Source organism: Anolis sagrei, chromosome 3 (assembly GCF_037176765.1).
Source record: "Anolis sagrei isolate rAnoSag1 chromosome 3, rAnoSag1.mat, whole genome shotgun sequence".
In the NCBI taxonomy this organism is placed as follows: Eukaryota; Metazoa; Chordata; class Lepidosauria; order Squamata; family Dactyloidae; genus Anolis; species Anolis sagrei.
The window spans coordinates 68,618,720-68,640,775 of NC_090023.1; the positions used below are offsets into that span (position 1 = coordinate 68,618,720).

Below are 22,056 nucleotides of genomic sequence, written 5' to 3' on the forward strand. Positions count from 1 at the left end.
AATTAATATTGAAAGTGGAAAAAACTCAGGCTCTTTCAAGATACTGATAAACTTTTTAGATGTCACTGATTCAGATGAGAAAGTTGAGTAGGAGAGTAAATATTTGTTTTCGTTTCTGAAAGAGAACATATGCCATCCAGTAGTTGCCATCTGCTCGCCCACAGAAAACCATATAGTCTATCCAATGCAATTTTCTGAATCAGCATCCCAAATTATTTATTTATTTATGACATTTCTACCCCACCTTTCTCACCTCAGAGGGGACTCAAGGCGGCCCAGGAACAGACCTAAAACAAAGACACCAAGGCGCCCCCATTTCCAGGGGCCACATGGATGGCTCTATTCAGGAGAAGGAGAAGCAGCAGTTCTGGAGGCTTGTTGTCATGCCTTTTGTGGGTAGTCAACCTCTCCCCTCCCGACATCCCCATTGCCTCTGCACTATAAGAGAGTTTTGTGAGACTAGTCGCTCCCATTGCAACAGTGTAGTAACGGTAAGGCTATGGACCATATTTTAATTCTTTGGAACCACTGGTAGTCCATGGACCACAGGTTGAGAATCACTGGTTTAAAAGTAGCCCAAACTCACCCCCTTCCCAAATGTGGTAACATTTTCCTCAAGCCACATAGGTGGTACATTTTAAAGAAACAAATATTTTATAAATTTTTAAACCAAATTTGAGACATTTGGAGGTGAGGGACACAAAAATGGACTTAAGGCTATAGGTGAACCTCTCCCTTCCCCTGCTGTAGTTCACTCCCCTGAAATACAACATTAGAGCTCTCTGGCAGATAATTTCAAGAACTTCAGTAAGAATCAAAAGAATTCAAATGTTGACCAAAAATGGAGCCATGACAGTTAAAGTAGTCTCAAACTGTGAAGTCTCACTGTAATTGTGTCACGTAGGTACACCCCAGCTTCACTATTAACATTACAAAAGACTAGTCCAACTTTTTGGGGTATTGTTTTATTTGACAGGCATTTACAACGTTCCATTCATATACTTAAAAACATAAAAATAGACCTTCTTTCAGCTTATAAAAGAAATATATAAGAACCTTTGACATTGACAGGTCATGACATTATGTACAAGAACAATGGCACCCTCCAAGCACAGGACGTCCAGCATTTCACAGGCTTATTGTATTCCACGGGGGACAGCTAAAACATTGTCATGTCTATTAAACTGGTACACAACTGACTTGAATTCAAATATGGTGAGATACACAGGGTGTAGAAACCTTACTAAAGCTTTTTAAGGGAAAAAACCATTAAAAGATAGCAAAAGTTAAAAGGATAAAACTTTCAAAACACGGAGTATAGTGCACTGAGAACCAAACAGGTAAGACTCCAATATTGGCTGGGACACAAGGCAGCTGGAGCTGCTGGGGAACAACTTCTGTTCATGTCTCAAAATATAGTCACAGCTGATTGTATAAAATGTAATCCCTAAACACTATTAGAAAAGTCTAAATCTTCAATGTATCTACCAATGTGTAAAGCATCAATAGATACAAAAAAGATCCCACTCCGCAAAAAACAACCCCCACCCTTTTTTTGCAGATTAAAACTAAAATGGGAAAGCTATATAAATATTTTAAAAGAAAAAAGTGCTTCAAAATTATTTGGAATTTTTTAGACTTTAGTCACATCTTTACCCTGTTATAGATGCTTAAATAAGGAGTTTAAATGGAAAAATAAGTTTTTTATGAATATTTTTTCATATCCTATAGAAATGGGTTAAAATCAAGTAATACGGTACATTGATATCACAGAAAAGAATAAGATGAGGTCAGGTTTTTTTGGCCACAAAACGTTTAAATTTTCCTGAGCCCTAACTTCATCAACCAGAGGATCAAACTCACCCGAGATGCAAATCTTGCCGGTTTCAACAGATTTACAGCAGGGTTCATTTAACCTTCTTGGTTTCTCAGCTATTTATTCACATTGCTATTTTAATTCCAGTCTCAAATATGTACAGCTGTCCTTTTTTATTTTACAGAGGGAGAGAGAAAGAGGGAGAGGGGGCACAGAGAGAGAGAGAGAGAGAGAGAGAGAGAGATTATCCCTAAGAGTTCCCAGTCCAGAATTTTCCTATAAAACCAGCGTTCTCCCTTTCTAAAAGGACTGTGTTACATCCTCACTTGGAACAAAACTACACAATCCTAGGCATATTTACTTGGGAAGCGAGTCCTTATGTGTCCAATGGGACTCACTCCCTAGTAGACATATTTCAGATTTAAGCTTAACACTGTAAAATTCCCAACCCTTTGTGCCCTTGTGTTTCATGTAAAATACAGAAAAATATCTTTTTCAAGTGTTACATTTGGATCTCTCTTTTTTCAAACTAAAAAAAAAAAAAGTTTGGCATTATTATAATTTGCATGTAAAACTAGAACTCCCAACATTGACATTAGACTAGCCACAGACCAAAGAGAACTCGGCACAACATAAATTCCAAGTTTTTCCTCACACATTCCTAAAATATACATCTTGTCACTGGATCCAGCGATCCTCACTCAGTGACAGTAAGCTTTGTGAATGCAACTGCGTGCAAGTACTTGACCAACAGACGTTTGGTACGGTCACTGTCAACCACTTCTTAGGGGAGAAGAGGCAGGGAAACCTACGCCTAAGCCCCATAGAAGGACTGACTGGACAACATAGGGCTGGCAGTGCCAAATGGTGTTCAGCAGTGCAGTGTGGTGCAGTGCAAGTCCATGCCATCCACCCTCCCCCCCCCCCCCCGGATGCAGGTCTTTTTCCTCCACTCAACCCCATTTCCTCATTAAGAAGGAAAGTCCATGTCCAGAATGTGCATGGACCATCCTTGCTGGACCACAATGAGAACAGCTGGCATTTAAGAGGAAAAATGAAAGGACAGCTGCATCTCTACAGACCTGTTCCTTGCTTCCTTGTTGAAGATGAACATGATTGACATGTCACATATAAAATCCATTTGCTGCTTGTGCTATCATTTAGCTAATTTGCTGCCTATAGTTTTTTAATTAAAAAAAACACCCACAGCAATGTTCTAATAATATCTAGCATTCCTATTTGAATATGCAGCCCCTGATTAGATTAAATAATTTAAAGCCCTTGGTAATGTACAGAGAAGGACTCAAGCTCATTCCATTTCCAATTTTTGTTCTGCTTTGTGTCTCCTTGTCATACATTACTTTAAAGGGGGAAACAAGAAGAAGAAGAAACAGGCTGTGTGGTTTCAACCAGTTTAGCTGCCTTAGCTGTATGTGCAAGTGTGCATTTTAAAAGGTCATTCTCGAAAACGTGTTTGGGGAGGGGCACATCTATGCCAACCATCTAAGAAGGAGGTGATCAGTCTAAAGCTCAGTGTTCAGTTTTTTTGGTGGCACGAAATCTTCACGGCGCACCCAGATGACCTCTTCGCTGTTGCCTTCCATGCCGCCATTGATTCCAGGCAGAGCAGCCTGTTTCTTCAGCTGGGCCATTCGAGAAGCATGGGTTCCCCCAGCGTATCGTGCTCTCTCTCCTCGATATGACCGGTTGGTGGTGATGGAGGCAGCCTGCAGCTGCTCCTGAAGTTCTTTTTCAACCACGGCATTCCTCAGAGGCTCACAGTATTCGTCGTCATCGCTGAGAATGTCTGTCTCTTTAATGTCCTCTTGCTCTTCATACTGGCCAAGGTCAAACTGTTCCTCAACCCAGCGGTCAGTGTCCTTGCTGTTGGATGCCTGCTGCGGCTCTTTCTCAGGGCTGCCGGCAAACACAGCATCTGAATCGACAGTGAATCTGTTTCGAGCAAGTCTCCTTCGCCTTCTCCCAAGGGACTTGCTTGGGGCAGACACTGTGGAGACACAAAAACAAATCCCTAGGTACTTTCCAATGTCTTGATAATGGCTTATTCTGAAATTTGGATTTGATACATGCGCGCGCACACACACACATACAAACACACTCACATATACACAAATACACATGTATATAGATAAAGGTTTCCCCTTGACATTAAGTCTAGTCATGTTCAACTTTGGGGGGGGGGGTGCTTTATCTCCATTTCTAAGCCAAAGAGCCAGCATTGTCTGTAGATGCCCCCAAGGTCACGTGGCTAGCATGACTGCATGGAGCGCCATTACCTGCCTGCCAAAGCGGTACCTATTGATCCACTCACATTTGCATGTTTTTGAGCTGCTAGGTTGTCAGAAGCTGGTGCTATCAGCAGGAGCTCACCCCACTCCCTGGATTTGAACCTCCAACCTTTTGGTCAGCAAGTTCAGCAATTCACCCACTGTGTCACTGGGAACTCATATATATATATCTACACATACAAACAAATCCACTGAAAAACCTGTGTACAATGGCCCTCTATTTATTCCAAGGGTTTTTTGTAGGAAAAGCATATAGAATTACCAGAATTGCTATATGCCGTGTTGTCAGAGCTGTAATATCTGGAGAGGAAATACACATGTAATAAGCTACAGGAGATACCAAGAATGCTAAGATTAGATATAACTCTATAGTAGTGTATGTATTGACACTGGATCTTGCTTCAAGTCATAGCTGGAGGCACAAACGGCTGGATAGAGGCTTCCACTCCACTCTACTGTGATAATTAGTGGTCATTTCAGCTCTGAGGGCAAGGATGGGCCAAACAGAACAGAGGACAGGTTGCACAAAGGAATATTGGATGACTCCTGGTGCAGGCTTTGAAAATGTAAAGCCATTGTTATACCAAAACCTGAAGTCATGATAATAACGGTTCAGGTTTTACATTTTTTTAAAAATAAAAGCTCTACACAGTTCTTAGACTTTTGAAGTGAAAATCCTGATCTTTAGGTTACAAGAAGTCAGCTGGAAATGAATGAGACTCTACAGTACAAAACAATTGAAGTCTTGCTGTGAAAATTATTGGACTGGGACAAAAGAGGTACAAAGCACCCAGGAGAGTAGGTTTATTTTCCACTCGGCTAGAGACAGTATTTTAAAAAACAACCAAAAAGCACTGTGCTGTTCTAAGTGAAGATGATGCTTTCTCAGTCTTTTGTTTGTTTCCAATCCAGTTGCCTTTGCTGAAGGTCATCTGAAAAGGAACAGTATCTTCCTCACATCTTCTTCTTTCTTGCAGAAAGGTGCCTGCTAAGGCAATAAATTCCCCCTCCCCACTGTACCCCAGAATTTTCTTTATAAGTTTAGAGGACTCTCTGGAGTAGACACTTTGGAGCACAGAAGACTGTAACAATGAATAACATCATCCAGTGTAACTACCTGTCTTTTTATCCCACTTGTACAATTAAACCCTTGTGCCGGCAGGGCTGAAGACTGACAGGTCAGAAGTTCGAATCCAGGGAGAGCACGGATGAGCTCCCTCTGTCAGCTCCAGTTCCCCATGTGGGGATATTTATTTATTTATTTACAGTATTTATGTACCGCCTTTCTCACTCCTAGGGGGACATGAGAGACGTCCCCCACAAGTATGGTAAAACATCAAAACATCCGGGTGTCCCTGGGCAACGTCCTTGCAGACAACCAATTCTCTCACAACAGAAGTGACTTGAAGTTTCTCAAGTCACTCCTCACATGAAAAAAATAACTTTTGCAATGTTTTACAAAATGTCCAGAGATAAACCAATGCATTAGTGACCCTTCCTTCCTGAACGCAAGGCATCAAACAAAAACTAAAAAACCTCTGTTAAATAAAGTAGTTATTACATCCATGCACTAGTCCAAATCAGAGAAGACCTGTTGATTGAATATTGAATGTTCTGAGTTGTATGTTTTTCGGGTTGTATGGCCATGTTCTAGAAGCATTCTCTCCTGACGTTTCACCTGCATCTGTGGCAAGCATCCTCAGAGGTTGTGAGGTGTGGCAAGCATCCTCAGAGGTTTACCTCACAACCTCTGAGGATGCTTGCCAAGATGCAGGTGAAATGACAGGAGAGAATGCTTCTAGAACATGGCCATACAACCTGAAAAACCTACAACAACCCAATGATTCCAGCCAGAAAGCCTCTGACAATACATTGAATGTTCTTATCAGTATGTATATACAGTACAAAGATACAGAAGGTCTACTCTAGTTTGGAGTAGAACCTGTACAGCTCAACAATCTACTTTGTTAAAATGGCCTCTCAAAATAGAGACTCATTCTTTCTCAACTTGAATAGTTTGACTCATTTTTGAAAAGATCTGCACATAGGCTGAAGGCTGCTTTTTCAATCACAAAAACTGGGGCAGGTAAGGGTTCTTTCTGGAATCTTCTAAAAGAAGAGTAAGTTTTGAGCTCATGAAGAATATGAAGCCAAAGTCCTACATTTTGTATAAAGAATTCAGGCATGTCTTACAACGATGGTTAGATTAATGAGATTTTGAAACATGGAAGCTTTACAGTACCTGCTCTGTTCATAGCTGGCCGTGCACCTTTTAAAGCACTCAGCCTTTTTCCTCCAAAAGGAACATACTGCTGTGAGGATGGTAAGCTTTCAGTTTTAAGAAGTTGTCGTCTGTGTTTGTCCCGTAATATTGAATGTACAGACTTCAGAAAATCCTTCCTATGTTCTGGGGAACTGAAAAGGGGAGGAAAAAATCACAGAGACATAAGTTAGGCCCAAAGCCTGTATTTGAAATATATTTATTTAGCACTCTCATTTTATGAAGTAGTTTAGTATATCATCCTTACAAGAATGTTGTTGTAATTTAACAAACTATTGCAATTTTACAGATTGAGAATTTATTTCAAGGCCACAATTACTTACCTGCAACACAGGTGGAATGATCTTTCTGGTCGGCCTTCAGATTCAGATTTCACATGAACAATCTCGCAAACTGAATTGGTTTCTGCATCTGGAAAATGATGGAATTTTTTGTAAAGCATTTCAAGGTGTTGATGATGTACTGACTTAGATCAACATGGTAAGTGAACAGCTTTCAAAAGTCATCTGTGTTTATGTAAATCACTTCCATTAACTGTAATCATCTTAATTTGGACTGATTTTTGCATTACAACAGCCAGAAGAAAGCTGCTAGAAAAGTTTCCATGAAATGTTTCTAGGCGACAGACGTAAGAGGCCAAACCTTCTTCGTTCATAGAGAAGTTCCATCTCTTTAAGTACCTCTCCACGAACACTGCACATCCTGAAAAAGGCATCCTCAGAGGTTTTGAGGTCTGTTGGAAACCACCCTGGGCTTTCCACAGATGTATAAACCAATTTTCCTAGTTTCCAACAGATCTCACAACCTCTGAGGATGCCTGTCATAGATGCAGGTGAAACATCAGGAGAGAATACTTCTAGAACATGGCCATACAGCCCAAAAAACCTACAACAACCCAGTGATTCTGGCCATGAAAGCCTTCAACCATACATTAGACATTGCTGTTGCTGTCAGAGATGAAAGACCTGCCACACAGTGGGTCAATTCAAATGGGGAAGAGCTCCAAGACCATGGAATTCAAGCAGTTCTTTCTGCAGAGATTTCTTGTGAATACAGTGAATAAATCAAACAATATCAAGGAGACACCTCCACTGATTTCAGCATGAACCATATGGAGCTTGCATTTGAACAACACTGAAATCAATGGGGACTATGTAACAGCTATTCTTGGTGGTTTGTTGCCACGGGCGTCAAGTATGCAACTTGTAAAATTGCTCCTGAAATGGGGATGGGGCCTTCACTAAAATGACTCAAGTTTTAATAATCTCTTGTTCAGGTTACTACAATGGATTCGCCTTCATGTAGGGCTGCCCTTAAAACATTTTCTGAAATTTCTGTTAAATGTGGAAAAGAGACATTTGTCAATAGTGCACTTTCTAAACCAGAGATGGACAACAACGTTGAATGAAATGGGAACTATTCCCTCTCTATGGCCCCAGTGCAGCCACAGTGTGGAATGCCTTGACATGATAGCTCATCACTTCTGGTAAGTGCCCAAAATATGGCCGTTTTGTTGCATTGGGGTGTATTGTGGGGGACAACAAACCCTAACCTACCACTTTTTGTGGTTGGTGGGGGTGTGGGGGGGGGGGGGGTAGTTGGCTGAAATTTGGGACATAAAAGGTTTAAAACTGGGAGGACTTCAGTGGTCTTCTGAGTGCTTTATGCGGCACAAAATGCCATGGACTATCCTTTCCCCACCGTTGTTCTAGATCATATGATAAAAGTTTTGGGTGAAATTTATTGGCTTCCAGTGTTTACTTATGCACGAGTCAAGGCAACTGTTATGACATAGGTAGTTTGGAGAATATTTTGATAGCACCACCTTGATTTTGGAATTCTCTCCTCACAAGAGAGGGGCGATTATCCCCCTTTCTTATTTATTTTTGGTCAGGCACTAAATACTATTTCATTTTAATCCCACTGTCAAATGTTACTGCTGATTTGGGGATTTTTATTTTCCCTTCTTGTGCTGTGTGAGTGTATGTGTATATGAAGTCTTAACATTATTTTTATTTCACACTGCTCCAAGTGCCTGCTAGTCATAGGATATGATTTATAAAGCAAGCAAGCAAACAAATAAATGGAAAGTATATTGAAACTGGAAAACTGCTGAAATGACTTCAAGGAACTACAGGCTAGTATATGACACTGTTAAGAATTTAAGTATACTATTAGACTCCTTTTAAAGGAATGGCCATATCAGCCAGGTGAGAGAGGTCAGCTGCAATGTATTATTAATGTATCTGTCAGGGAGGGAACGGTTCCACCTTGTTTAAAAGTACTGGTGGTTATTACTACTTCTAAAAAAAGCTCTCCCTGGAACTCCTAGACTTAATCACAGACCAGTGTCAAAACTTCCCTTTTTAGATAAGGTGATCAAGAGATCGTGGTTTTCCAATTTCAGGCAATCTGGGATGATATAAGTTATCTAGACCTATTTCAAAAAAAAAAGCTTCAGAGGAGGATACAGAATTGAAACAGCTATGACCACCTTAGTTGATAGTCTTTGCTTAGCATTGATATGAGGAGCACGTTCCCCCTGGTGCTTGTAGACCTCCTCAGCAGCATTTGACACCTTCAACCACAGTATCATTTTTAAATGTTTGATGGGTCTGGAAACTGTGTTTCAGTGGTCCTGAGCCTATCTTTCAGGTAGATTCCAAATGATGGTGTTTGGAGACAGCTGCTCTAAAGAGATCTACTATATGATATGTCGTAAGATGCCATTCTAGTTACAATGCTGTTCAACATCTACATAAAACAGCTGGGAGGGGCCATCTGGAGGCATAGGTGTCATCAGTATGCTGATGACACCCAAACTTATTTCTTCATGCTTCCAAAAATACGCAGGTAAAGACAGCGTGTCTCTTCCTCTAAATACCTAGAGGAGGTAATGGACTGAATGCAGAAACACAAACCAAATCTAAATCAAAACAAGATGGAGGTGTTTACTCTCAAGGGTCCTAACCTGGATTTGGAAATGTGTCAACCAGTCTTGGATGAGGTTATACTCCCCCTGAATGGCTTGCTGGAAGAGATTCAACAGCTAAATAAACTTTCTGAATTTCAAAGATCAGATGATTTTTAAATTACAGATTTTAAACTATGGACTGACTGCTTTAATATGTGTAGTTCTTATATATTCTTTAACTATTATTATGTGTTTTAACTGTTTTATGTGTTTTTAATTTATGTTTTGTATTTTAACTGACTCTATGTGTTGCATTTTAGCCTGTTGTTATTTCCCACCTCGATCAATGGGGACAAGTGGGTAAGAAAACATTGTTACCATCCATGACTATGGAAAGAACCTCCCCTGTTGGGTTTCCAAGTTTATGTGAACCCTAAGTTCTGAAAACCTTTTTTCCAATGTTCATGTCAATTAATATCCAAAGGTTGTGAGTGGAAGAAGAAGGACCTACACAGGATTCACTATGATTGTGCAAACAGCGACTTCCATTTCCTAAAGATTCTGGATGCTTCCAGAAAAGCCAAATACTACACAGTCCATATTTTAAAGCAGTAGTATAAAGGAGAACCAAAGCTTGTGTTATGAGTTGACCTGTTATTTCTTGTTCTTTGAGTGAAGGACAACTTTGCTAGTCTTCAGTTGTACTGTCAAGGCCTCAATACTCTATGAGATCACAATACATAGAAGAGCTGTAGCCTTACTCACCACAACACCTCTTAGTTCATGAAATGCTGCTCTGCATGATACTAAGCTTCCAGCTGCTCAACAAGAATAATTTTTTCACTTAACAACCAGTAGACCACCCACTTGCATAGCACATAGGTAGATCATATTAGGAATGCTTATTTCATAATTCTTTTAAAGTGTCTCTATTTGCCCACTATGACAGCAGTTTTGGGAGCTTTGATAGAAAAACAGAATTAAATTAAGAGTGGCATGTAGAACAATATTTATATTTGTCGTGTCAGAGCAACCAGTCCATTATATATTACATTTCTAACAGAACAAAGCAAACAGACAGAAAAATACACATCTTGTGAGTTTGGTAGTTGGTTAAGTGTCCTTTGACCAGTATCTGGCCACTTGGAGTGCTTCCGGTGTTGCTGCATGGTGCATGTGGCAGGGCTCAGGTTGCATTGCAGCAGGTGGTCAGTGGTTTGCTTTTCTCCACACTCGCATGCCGAGGATTCCACTTTGTAGCCCCATTTCTGAAGGTTGGCTCTGCATCTCGTGGTGCCAGAGCGCAGTCTGTTCAGTGCCTTCCAAGTCGCCCAGTCTTCTATGTGCCCAGGAGGGAGTCTCTCATTGGGTATCAGCCATTGGTTGAGGTGCTGGGTTTGGGCCTGCCACTTTTGGACTCTCACTCGCTGAGGTGTTCCAGCGAGTGTCTCTGTAGATCTTAGAAAACTATGTCTAGATTTAAGTCGTTGGTGTGCTGGCTGATACCCAAACAAGGGATGAGCTGGAGATATCTCTGCCTTGGTCCTTTCACTATTGGCTGCTACTTCCTGGCGGATGTCAGGTGGTGCAATGCTGGCTAAGCAGTGTAATTTCTCCAGTGGTGTAGGGCGCAGACATCCCGTGATAATGCGGCATGATGTAGAACAATGCAACAGCTATACTATAGTCAAGAATTAGTAAATTGAGCATCAGTGCCAATCTAACCTAATTTCCATGCTAGAAACACAATCATCAAGTTTGATGCTTAAATCCTTATTACATATTTGAGTCCTACAAACTTAAGTGCCCACAGAGGAATCCAGGAACATTGCAAAATGTGGCTGCAACCACTAAGTTTAGGATAACTATCAATTGTATCTAAATGGCAGGATACTCCCAGAAAGAACTCCCTTAAAAGATATGAATCCACGAATTTAAGATGGAGGAAGGCAAAGAAAAAGATTGTGTAGGGTTTTAAATGTTTAACCATAAAGTCTATTTTAGTCCCCCTGACTCACACAGAACTAGACTTACACATAGGCATTTAATGATATCTTCACCTGAAGAGTTGTAAACAATGTCCCAATATATGTTTCAATCATATGCCATATACAGTTTTATGTTTAACATGCACTCAAATAGTGGGACAATTTCACTTACAACAAAACTACTGTGCTGTTGTGCTATTACGAATAAGAAGAGGTGACATCTATACAAAAGTTCCAAATATCTGACTTCTGGATCTAAGTATTTGAGCATTGTGGAATACCCTTGATTTTGTACCCACACACACTTCTGTGCACATGGGGGCATTTTTATACTCTGAAATATTGGTATTCTCATGGAATCTCTATAAGCTCTATAGTTTAATTCAAACTTTGAAGAATGACAGTTCTGAATCTATTTTGGGGAACAAGATTCAACACTTTAGATAATTACTTTAAAATTCAGATTAAAACGCAGAGTGGATTTGCTGCTCTATCAACACAGAAACCACTGGTCAACATTGACTAAATATAAGTTAAGGCAATTCAATCTTACCTGCACTTGCCAGTGCTCGAACTTGCAGAGCTTCTAGAGGAATCATATGGCGAAAACGGAATGGGTCTGAGTCTTCATAAATTGAAGTCCTGTGTGATCCACCCTAAGTGCAGAAGAAGAAAAAATAGTATTTATTAGTGGAGATGTGCTGTATGTAATGGAAAAATTTACGTGATAGTTGAAGCCTTATATATCTAAAACAAATATCCAAAACAAAAATAGAGTATCCCTGCTACCAGTTACATGTAGAGGGTGATGAAAATTGGGATAGGGTAAACAGAGCGAGAGCACACATGCTTTATATGAAGACATGCTCTCAAAATGGCGAAAGACAATTTCAGTTAGGACTGTAATAAGCATTCACCTATACTGGTAAAACCATGGAAGTTTGCTTCCTGCATTTATATTTCACCAAGAGGTTTAGATATCACATATGGCTTTCCCCATCTCTATTTCCTCTTCTCATTGATCCTGCATTCTTAATAAAGCTGACAATGTGTGACTTGCTCAAGATTACCCATTGAGCTTCAAAATTCAGTAGAAATGTGTACAAAACCTCATCTACTACATCAGGACTCTTAAACCTTTTTCCACTCATGACCCCTTCCACCCATAAATGTTTATGTGAGCCCAGGTATATAATTATATAAAATAGGTATACAAATAAAATATTTACTGATAGTAAATCATTAAAAAAAATTAAAAATCTTTAGAGACTCAAACGGTAGAATATAATATTTTAACTCTTCCTTTTTCCTCTTGAATTGGGGGACCACAAGATGATGTTTTGGGGATTCACACCTCCAATTTAAAAGGTCCCAGTTTGCAGGGTGGGCAAGTGCATGAAACTGACCTATAATCTGTATACTCTTCTTCCACACAAAACAAATAGATGTTACTAAACTTCCTTTCCTTGTTGCATAGGTTGTAGGCAAATTCTTCTTGAACTTTAATGCCAGATTACTGATATCTTTGATTTCAATTGAGTATGGTTTATGAATCCAACGTAGTTTTTTTTAGAATCAAAATTTAAAGGGAAGTATTTCTGAAACTGAAAAAGGTAGCCAACCAGCAAAATCAGCATTTTCAAGGCATGCTAAACAAGACAGGCCTTTCTATGAAGTACAACTGAAGCATTTGCTGCACATTATTGCCAACAGATTCATGGATGTGCCTAAAACATCCACTAGATGGCAAGCTATACAAATTCTTTGTAAACCCCAAATCCAATTAGAGAATTCAAAATGGGTCATAACCTATGTGCTACACCACACTGGTGTTCTTTGTATTTGCAAAAAATGGTAACATTCCTCTCTGTGAATTTGCTCCAGTCCTCACCCCAACACATTCCTCACATTGCAATTCAGCAAATCCCAGTCAATGAAATTTAATGGCCCAAACTGAGACTATAAGCCCTTGTGATATCATGAGTGAGGATCCTTGTGATGTCACAGAGGTGGAGGAGGGAGGTAGGTTGGATGGGATTCTGGTTTACTGAAAACAGAAGCACAAGCTTCCAAATTTTTCTCAGACTATGCTGAAACAAAAAAGGTACATATTCAAGGCTTCAACAGACTCACTCCTATCACAACAAACCATAGTTTACTATCATGTCTTAATATAACCACACACTGGGTTTTTTTTTTTGGTTTTTTTTAAAGCCACAAGCAAATTTTAGCTCCCTTCATTTGAGTTTTCTATACTCTGTGGACACATGGCTACCTTGTAGTCTAGACTTAACAAAGAATGTTCTGTCTGCTACAAGTCATTAATTTCCTCTATGCTTATTTAATATGTGAATGCTTAAAGAATGCTTATATTGCTTATTTAAATTGTTTTATAAGCTATCCCAAATGCAGGAGATATAAATTAGGGTGTGAGAAGGTGTGTATATATAATAACAAGACGACACTCCAATATATTGTAGTCACAATAATTACAAAAGTTTAAAATGAATCTGAGCATTAAAGACAAATTCTGTTTTTGAAGACTCTTAGATATATATTTAGCATATTTTACAAACAAAGTAATGTTGGTCTTCACATCTCTAAAGGTATGTAATCTTTTTAGACTTAATGATATTCTGAGCTCTCTTCATGATTTCCCCTAAGTATGCTTTCCAGGTATCCATTCTAAACCCCATGATTTCTTTTAGGTTACTTGAAGTAATGACAAACTTACCAATTTTTTCTTCTGTTTGGAACCATCTTTATACACAAGAACCACAGCTGTTTTGAACACTAGAGAGAGAAAGAGTCCAAAACATACAAGGAAATCAGTACTTTGCTGGGCAGAAGTGAAACAGAACATGGACTGCTTGAATCTACTTTTTATTATATAAATAGGTTCCAACCAGTATTTGTTCTCTGTACACATACAGACGTAACTTACCCCCTCTACATTTTATTGATTATTTATTTATTTAGGTTTGTGTTTCCTTCAGTGAGTGATTTAATAAGGGAGGGGGCGGGCGAATTTTAGCAAAATTTCACAGGAGGAAATTTTCACCTCCTCCAGAGTCATTGATTTAGCTATTTAAGCTATAGTTTGGAAAAGAGATTTAACTTTATTCAATCTGTCCAAAAATACAAATGTTAATTATAAAGTGGCATTCTATTCACTTGCACTAATTTTCTGATAATCTAATATCATTAAAAGAGACAGATGTTGCTCTGAATACTAGGTAAGACTGATCTTTAGCAGATGAGGACACAAGGTGAGCAAAATGGCATTTCAGAGAATCTGGCTCAACAGAGATTTGACAGGTATAAGGCAATCTTCTGCAAAATATAGGGGTGGCAAAACTACATTTGTATGACTTTCCTCCCCCTCTTCCAGTTCTCTAGGCACTAGAGCCCTAATCCACTTGTTAAGAAATGTTATTGGGATTACTCAAAAGCAAGTAGCTTAATGATTGCCGTTTAATTTCCTGATTCAATAAGGTTCCTACAAGAAATTTACATAATAGGAGTTCAAATGATAACATGGGAAAAACTTATTTAATGAACTTTTAAAGTTGTAAACCCAATACTTTACTTCAAAGACAGGGTTGTTTTTTAAAAACAATATATTACTTAATCTTATTAAATTGTTGTGCATCCCTAGTTCATCAGCAGGCAATTAATTCTGTCACACTGCTGTGCTTAGGAAAACATCCAGGATCAACATTTGCATAAAAGAAGGATGTAAGTCAGTAGCCCAGATGGATTTATATTTAAATGAGTTCAGATCAGGAATGTGACATCTGTGCCCCATCAAATGTTGTTGAAAACACACACACGCAAACACAAAACAATCAGTGTCAGTCACATGGGCCATGGTTAGGGATGATATGAGTTGTAGTCTAACAGCATCTGGAAGGTCACAGGTTCAACTACCTTTGGTTTAGAAATACTTCCTTGGGCAGAGAAACATGTTACATCCTGGTTTTGGATATTAAAATATCTACCAACATGCTAAAATAGCATTTCCCAACTTGGTCCCATCAGTTTTGGACTGCCTTCCAGTATTTCTAACCATTTGCCATGCTGGCTGAGACTAATTGAACTGGAGTCCAAATATCTGGGGAGGATATCATCTTTGGAAGGCTAGTTTAAATTATCTGAAAGCAAGGCAACGTGTTAGCCAACAATCTTTGGCCATTTTAGTAGTTTCCCCACAGAAAAAAACGAAGTAAAACTTGATTCTAAATTTACACCATGCCCTTTTCATGGCAAGAGTTGATAATGACTGAGCAGCTGAATTTTAGAAATCCATGATACCTATGCTCAGTAATACAAGGGGGGAAATGAGCAATATGGCAAGTAGAGCCATTTGGGTCTGTGGAAGTCACTCTCAAAACAGGCACAACTTTTGGGGGGTGGTTATGAAGATTGTTCTAATGACTGTACTTTCTGTTTATTTATAAAGTACTAATCTGAAAGAAAACTCCTGTGCAGTTGTGCCACTAGAAATAGTATTTGAAGTTCTAGTTGAATGAATCAGTGTTGTTTTCTTACAGAAAAAAGGACATACCAAATGCAGCCAATTCAGGTTCCTTTTTCCACTTCCCAAGGGATGCAGGAGGGTTGAGCCAGATGACAGTAGTATGCAACAGCAAGTCTCCCATAGAAAGATCTGCAACCTGCCAGTCACATAAGGAAACACACACCAAAATTACCAACACAAAAAACTCAATTCAAGCATTGAGTGTCTGGACCAAAAATTAAAACAAGTGGCTCTTAACATGTTAGTCAGCACCATAAGTCTAAACAAAGGCTATAAGCACCTGGTGTCTTACTCGCCATTAAAAAAATAAAGACACATTTTTAGTTTCACAATGAGGGTGTTTTCCCCATAATCAAGAACAAACTCTTACCTCTTTTTTGTCTCCTGTTTGTTCTGCAATGAGCTGGTCAAAAACTGCACCATATTCTTCATGGATTTTCTGCATTTCATTAATATGGCTAGCCACTTTATTCATTGTTTTTATGGCCACTAGAAGAAATGTAGTGAAATAGAAACCCATTAAGAAACAAGGCTATGTTTCCATGCTATCAAAACGTTAATCAGTTTTACCGTTTTGAAAGGTGTGGATTGCATTACTAGAGCATTTAGACAGCCACTCTAATGCTAAATGTTAGAAGTGCTGTATGCCACATCATAATGTATGTGCTATGTTGGTTAGTCTTATTTCAGTTTTTCCATCTACTCTGTCCCATGATTATCGACTGGTTGGGAATGTCAGTTGATGCTGAACACAGTGTGGGAAAGACTGGCAAAGAAAGTAGGGTCGTCTTGCCTGGAGTCCCCTTGGTACTTGGGCATACCAGCTGTGCATATTTTGTTTTTAACAAATGCCACCCACTTGCTTAGCCAAACAATGTATGTTATAGAACCATACATGCTCGATTAACCCACTTTTTGTCTGATCAATAATGCATGCAAAAATGAATGTTCAGCAAGTTGTGAAGCAATTGCGTGACTACCCAAGGGTGCATGGTAATTACAGAACAAAGTATCCTATTGTGGCCCTGTATTTGCTCTTTTAGGGGGCAGAGCAACACAGTCCTTTCCAAACAGAATCCTGAAAGAGGTACAATAAGCCTTTGAGTTGCAATGCAAACCTGGATGATAGTAAAAAGGACAGGACAGAGAGAGGAGGGAATATGATGAGCGAAAACAATTCTTTATATACGGCAACAAAAATGGGTCCTTCTGTTTCCACAGTGGGTTGACCGCATTTTTTTCTGTACCATTGAATGACTTTCATACATCTAAATCATGCAAATAAACATCCTTTTATCCTACCCAATCTTTATACCAGCATGGATTGAGAGAAGTTTCAAGTGCATTGGGTTGCTGCGGGTTTTTCGGGCTGTATGGCCATGTTCCAATAGCATTATCTCTTCAAGAGCATTGTTTTCCATATTTTTAAAGATATTCTTTCAAATATTACCAGTGTAGCTGACTTCATAATACATTACCAATAGGATTGCTTGTTTTAAGAAATGAAAACATGGCATGCATTAATGTTGATGTTCAAAGAAAACAACTTACCATCCAGGTGATAATGTTCTTCACTCTCTGCATCAGTGAGGGCAAAGAGTTCTTTCAAAAGAAGAGGATACTTTAATATCCTCTGGATGGGTTTGATAAGATACGACTCTAATGTTGATGAGTGTTGCCGTCTAGGATTTTGAGCATCCAAGAAAGCCTTAAATGCTGTATCAGTCTTAGCTGCATGAGAAAAAAAGATAAAGGAAATCTTAAGACGCTATCAAACACTTGATCTTTATTACAGATTTATCATATTGCTTATCTGCTCTCTGTTTGAAAATAGTCCATGTGGAGTAAACTATACCAGTTAGGGATCAGACTAATATTGTTAGAGATTACTTTATACTATGCGTCTCACACATGATTCCTAGAAGGATAGTCTTTATCAACAGTCATAACAACAATGACAGCAACATCAAACTGTAAGGAGTTAAAGAGACAGCATGAAAATATCTAGAAGTCAAAAAAGAATATGTAATATAGGGCTAGCTATAGGGAGCATACCATGCCCCTATTAAAGCAGCTCCACTGGTGGCCAACAAGTTTCCAGGCCCAATTCAAAGTGTCGGTCATTACCTATAAATCCCAATATGCTTCAGGTCCAACCTATCTTTGAGACCGCACCTCCTTCTATGAACCAGCGCAGGCTCTAAGATCTGCCTGGGATAGCCACCTATCTTCAAGTTTTCAGAACAAATTTGAAAACATGGTTTTTCAAACAGGCTTTCAGCCATGTTTAGAATCCTATCTGCTATACTTGAGGACCTAGTGATTTGTTTCACCCTAGCACTTATAGGACTGATATTAATTATAGTTTATTTTTATATCTGCTGCTACTGCATTTTATTGAATCTTAAGTCAGTAGGAGTTTCATATGATGTTTTATGTAATTTGTTTATGTGGATTTCATTGTTATTGTGCTATTTTACTTATCTACTTAATTGTATTTAATATTTATGCACTATTGAGTGCTTTTGTGAGCTGTCCCGAATCCCTTCAGGGATATGGTAGCACAATATAAAGTATTATTATTATTATTATTATTATTATTATTATTATTACTATTATTGAATATGTAATTCAATTTGTTTCATGATAATGATGATGATAGCCTTAAAATGGAATCAGCTGGTATGAACTTGGAAGCCATTTCAAAAAAGGTTTTGTGTCTTAGAGCATTTGAAGAGTTCAGTATGCAACTTTATTGGCAGTAACTTCGGACCATGTTATATTGTTCCATAGAGGAGTGAGGAGCTATACCTTATTGGCAGAGAATATGAGATCCCAGTTTTAATTAACACATTTTAGGTAAAGCTGAGAAGTATTTCTTTTTGAAATTCTGGACAGTCAATGTTAGTAAGTGCAGATACCCTAAAATGGACAAACAGTATGACTTGGCATGCAGTGTCCCTCTACTTCCTTGATGTTTGCCAGCTGGCATTCAATGCAACCTTGATCCACTCACCAGCCTACACAGGCTATGTACTCTACCCATCATCTTCAGTATTCTTGCCTTTATAACAGAAATCCTATGAAAGCCCTTAAAAATGAAGGTTTATGAAAAGTGTTTCTTCTTATGTAAGGTTTACAAAACTAGATCTAAGAAGGCTCAGAGTGCAATACTGGAAGGGATCTGTTTCTTGTACTATATACCACGATTTCCCACACTGCTTTCAAAACTAGTTAACTTCTGTATTCCCCTGTATTATTTGCAGTGTCTCTTCCACTCACAAGTTAATTTTGATAAAAATACAGGTCATGCAGCTATGCTGTCTTGGGCATATAAATATTTCAAGGAAATGCCATGTATGAATAATTTTGTAGACAGCTATCAAAATGTACTTCCATGGAAATTGGAAAGATAGAACTGCCTTCCAATCTAGCTGTTGGGAGAAGTATCTGCCACAAAAAGATGATTTTTAATGTATGAATCACTTGAGCAAACATCATACTGAATGTGTTACTACATGTAATATTACATTAAATAACTCCAGGTTGTTAATAAACTTGGAATACAGAAAGACGGAGAGCTTAAATGGATTAACAATAAAGCTGTTTATCCAAAAGACACAGAGGTTAAAAGCATCTATTTGCATGGTAAGTGAATTATCTACAGAATTAAGAGCACTGGTGTTTGAACTTTCAGAAGTTCCTTTCTTCCTGTCTTACTGAATGTAAAAGTAGAAATCATAGGCAATACTTCAGAATTTGCATAAATATATTTTTGTTAATTATTATTAGGAAATTTATTAAATACGTGTAAGCCCCTTTGAATGCAAACACATGACTTCACAAATAAATGGAGCAAAGCTAGGATAAAATATTCTTTAGATATCTACAAACTCAACAAAGACCGCCCAAAACCAACTACACCTGTCAATTTTAAAGGTTACAACAACAACAAAAAACAATTTTGTGAAAGAGTGTGTCACTTACCTTTCACAAGAACTTTTGGAACCTTTGTGTGGCTGGCGCAGAAGGCACTATACAACTTGAAACGGTCAGCATAATACAGGAAGGACCCACCCAAGGAAAACAACACTTTCTAGGATTGAGAGAATGTGAAATTAGGACATATAGCAGAATTTGATCAGTCTTTTTAAAACAGATGTTTTACTTATCTTTTAAACTTTTCTGGGGTTTTTAAATTTATTGTTTTCAGAAATAGTCTTATTCTCACTCTGGGAGAAAGGTGGCATGGAACTAAAATTTATTTATTCATTCATTTATTGAGATGTTTCTTCAGAGCACTCTGTGTTTTAGTTTAGTAGCCAAGGAATTATTTTAATCATCAATCAATTAACCCAATAATTCTGGGTGGATAAGAGAGAATTTTTCTTTCTCTTCCAAAAAGTGTTTTAAGTCAGAAATCATATGAGTGTCTACCTAACTTTTTCTCTCTGAAAATATGGCTGGTGCTTTTCATGACAGAAAATCTTAGCATTGCTCAGACATTTTTGGGAGAGGCAAATGAGTGTCTTCATTTCTGGAGGAGAAAGCACCTCAATATTGAATGCCTTCCTGCCTCTGAACTTGGAAAAGTGGACATTTCTATATACTTTGCACAGCAACAGAGTATCACCTGCCACTTTCAGAGACTTTTAGAAAGACAGAGTTGAGTGCAGCTAGACTGACATTATTTATTTAATGCAGAGTTCTAAAAGAAACTAAAACCTGAGGATCATTTACAATGTACAGCTATCCTGTTGATGAGGATCATCTGACAATAAGAAGCTAAGAATAATTTGCATTTAAATTGCAAAGACAAAAATGTAGAGACCATACATGTATTCATTTTGCTTTGTAATGCTTAAGCATTATTTCTAATCATGTTTTTCTGCCATTTGTTTTTACTACTTTTTTAGTTTGTGTGTGTGTTTGTTTGCTTTTAGTTTAAATATAAGTCCTGACAGAAGAGAGAAGGATAATAAAAGGTATCATTTGATTGATCATCAAGAGAAAAATGAAATATGCATTTCAAAAGCATTTGCTAGGGGAAAGTATATTCGGTTTGGTTAACTTAAACTAGGGTTTCAGGCATTTAGAATTATTTCGCTAACATTTCCACCACAAAAATGCAAGTGTAAAGCCAGATACGTAACATCTTGGATGTCTTTACAAAAAATGAATTTGTGTTGATTAAGTATAGCAACCCTATTGATACAAACTGATACTTTATATGAAATCCTGATGGGCAAATGAAGAGCACAAATACTGTAAACAGAAATTATGCAATTGATGCTGCTGTAAAAACAGGAGTTCAGGCATTTTACTATTGTTGAGTCATTTAAACATCAGTAAAACTTTGAAATCTGAAGCAAAAACCTTAAGGGCTTACTTTAAATTGGTCAACCTTTTCAAGCTTTTCCAAATCTGGAACCAACCTCACTCCATCTTCCAAGGTTTTCAGAAATTCTACTTGAAATGCCACCATTTCAGTTAAATTTCCAAAAAGAACATCAAGCTGGTAAAAAAGAAACAAACAAACATTATCAAAACAGGTTCAAAATTATTTCCTCCTTACAAAATACCTGACAAAACATAAATACTCTATTTCTTCATTTTGAAGATACCATTGATAGTAGGCAAGTACTAATTTCAGTACTACCACCAGAAAATAAAGTTTTGCTTATGTACATAAAATGCAGCCATGATTTTAAGATGCACCCCATTTTTAGAGAGATGGTTCATGTTTTAGAATCAAAGAAATACAGTACATCAGTAATTTTATTTATTTCTAAATTTTGAATCCAACCAAGTAGTTAATAAATTGTTCTTTTTAAAATCTTCAGCAGCTGAAATACCAAGTACTGGCTTCCTTTTGCTGAAGAATCCAACACCTTTTCAGACTTCCAGATGTGCTGGACTGCTATTCCCATCTGCCCCAATCAGTTTACCTAGATATGGTTTAAAATGTAGTTTGACCCAGAACATATTTTTCTTTTTAAAAAAATGTCAGTGAACAAATGTTCCTGGGTAGTAACATGCAAGTGGTACCATACCTCTTCTTGAGTGAGGAAAGTTTCCTTTTGCAGAGGCTTCAGATACCTCTCCATTAGACAATTTAAGTCCTGGATAAGAAATGGAAAATTATTTTATCTGCATTTCCTTACAGGTTTCTAGACACTATAAATTTAAAACTATCATCACAGTATCT

The 22,056-nt window shown here is 38.1% G+C and overlaps 1 protein-coding gene across 8 annotated transcripts in view; it reads right to left on the reverse strand.

Annotated features, from left to right (window-relative positions):
* Positions 1-949: 949 nt before the first annotated feature.
* The window catches only part of TIAM1 (TIAM Rac1 associated GEF 1), a 260,834-nt gene continuing 239,727 nt past the window's right edge, over positions 950-22,056 (reverse strand). For all 8 annotated transcript variants that reach the window (XM_060770440.2, XM_060770445.2, XM_060770442.2 and 5 more), the window contains 11 exons: positions 21,902-21,970; positions 21,238-21,363; positions 19,836-19,944; positions 17,400-17,579; positions 16,219-16,337; positions 15,876-15,984; positions 14,043-14,101; positions 11,862-11,964; positions 6,730-6,817; positions 6,368-6,540; positions 950-3,824 (listed from right to left, as the gene is read on the reverse strand). In XM_060770440.2, coding sequence (XP_060626423.2) covers positions 3,340-3,824; positions 6,368-6,540; positions 6,730-6,817; positions 11,862-11,964; positions 14,043-14,101; positions 15,876-15,984; positions 16,219-16,337; positions 17,400-17,579; positions 19,836-19,944; positions 21,238-21,363; positions 21,902-21,970 — 1,620 coding nt within the window. In that variant the 3' untranslated portion in view covers positions 950-3,339. The remainder of the gene's footprint in view (positions 3,825-6,367; positions 6,541-6,729; positions 6,818-11,861; positions 11,965-14,042; positions 14,102-15,875; positions 15,985-16,218; positions 16,338-17,399; positions 17,580-19,835; positions 19,945-21,237; positions 21,364-21,901; positions 21,971-22,056) is intronic.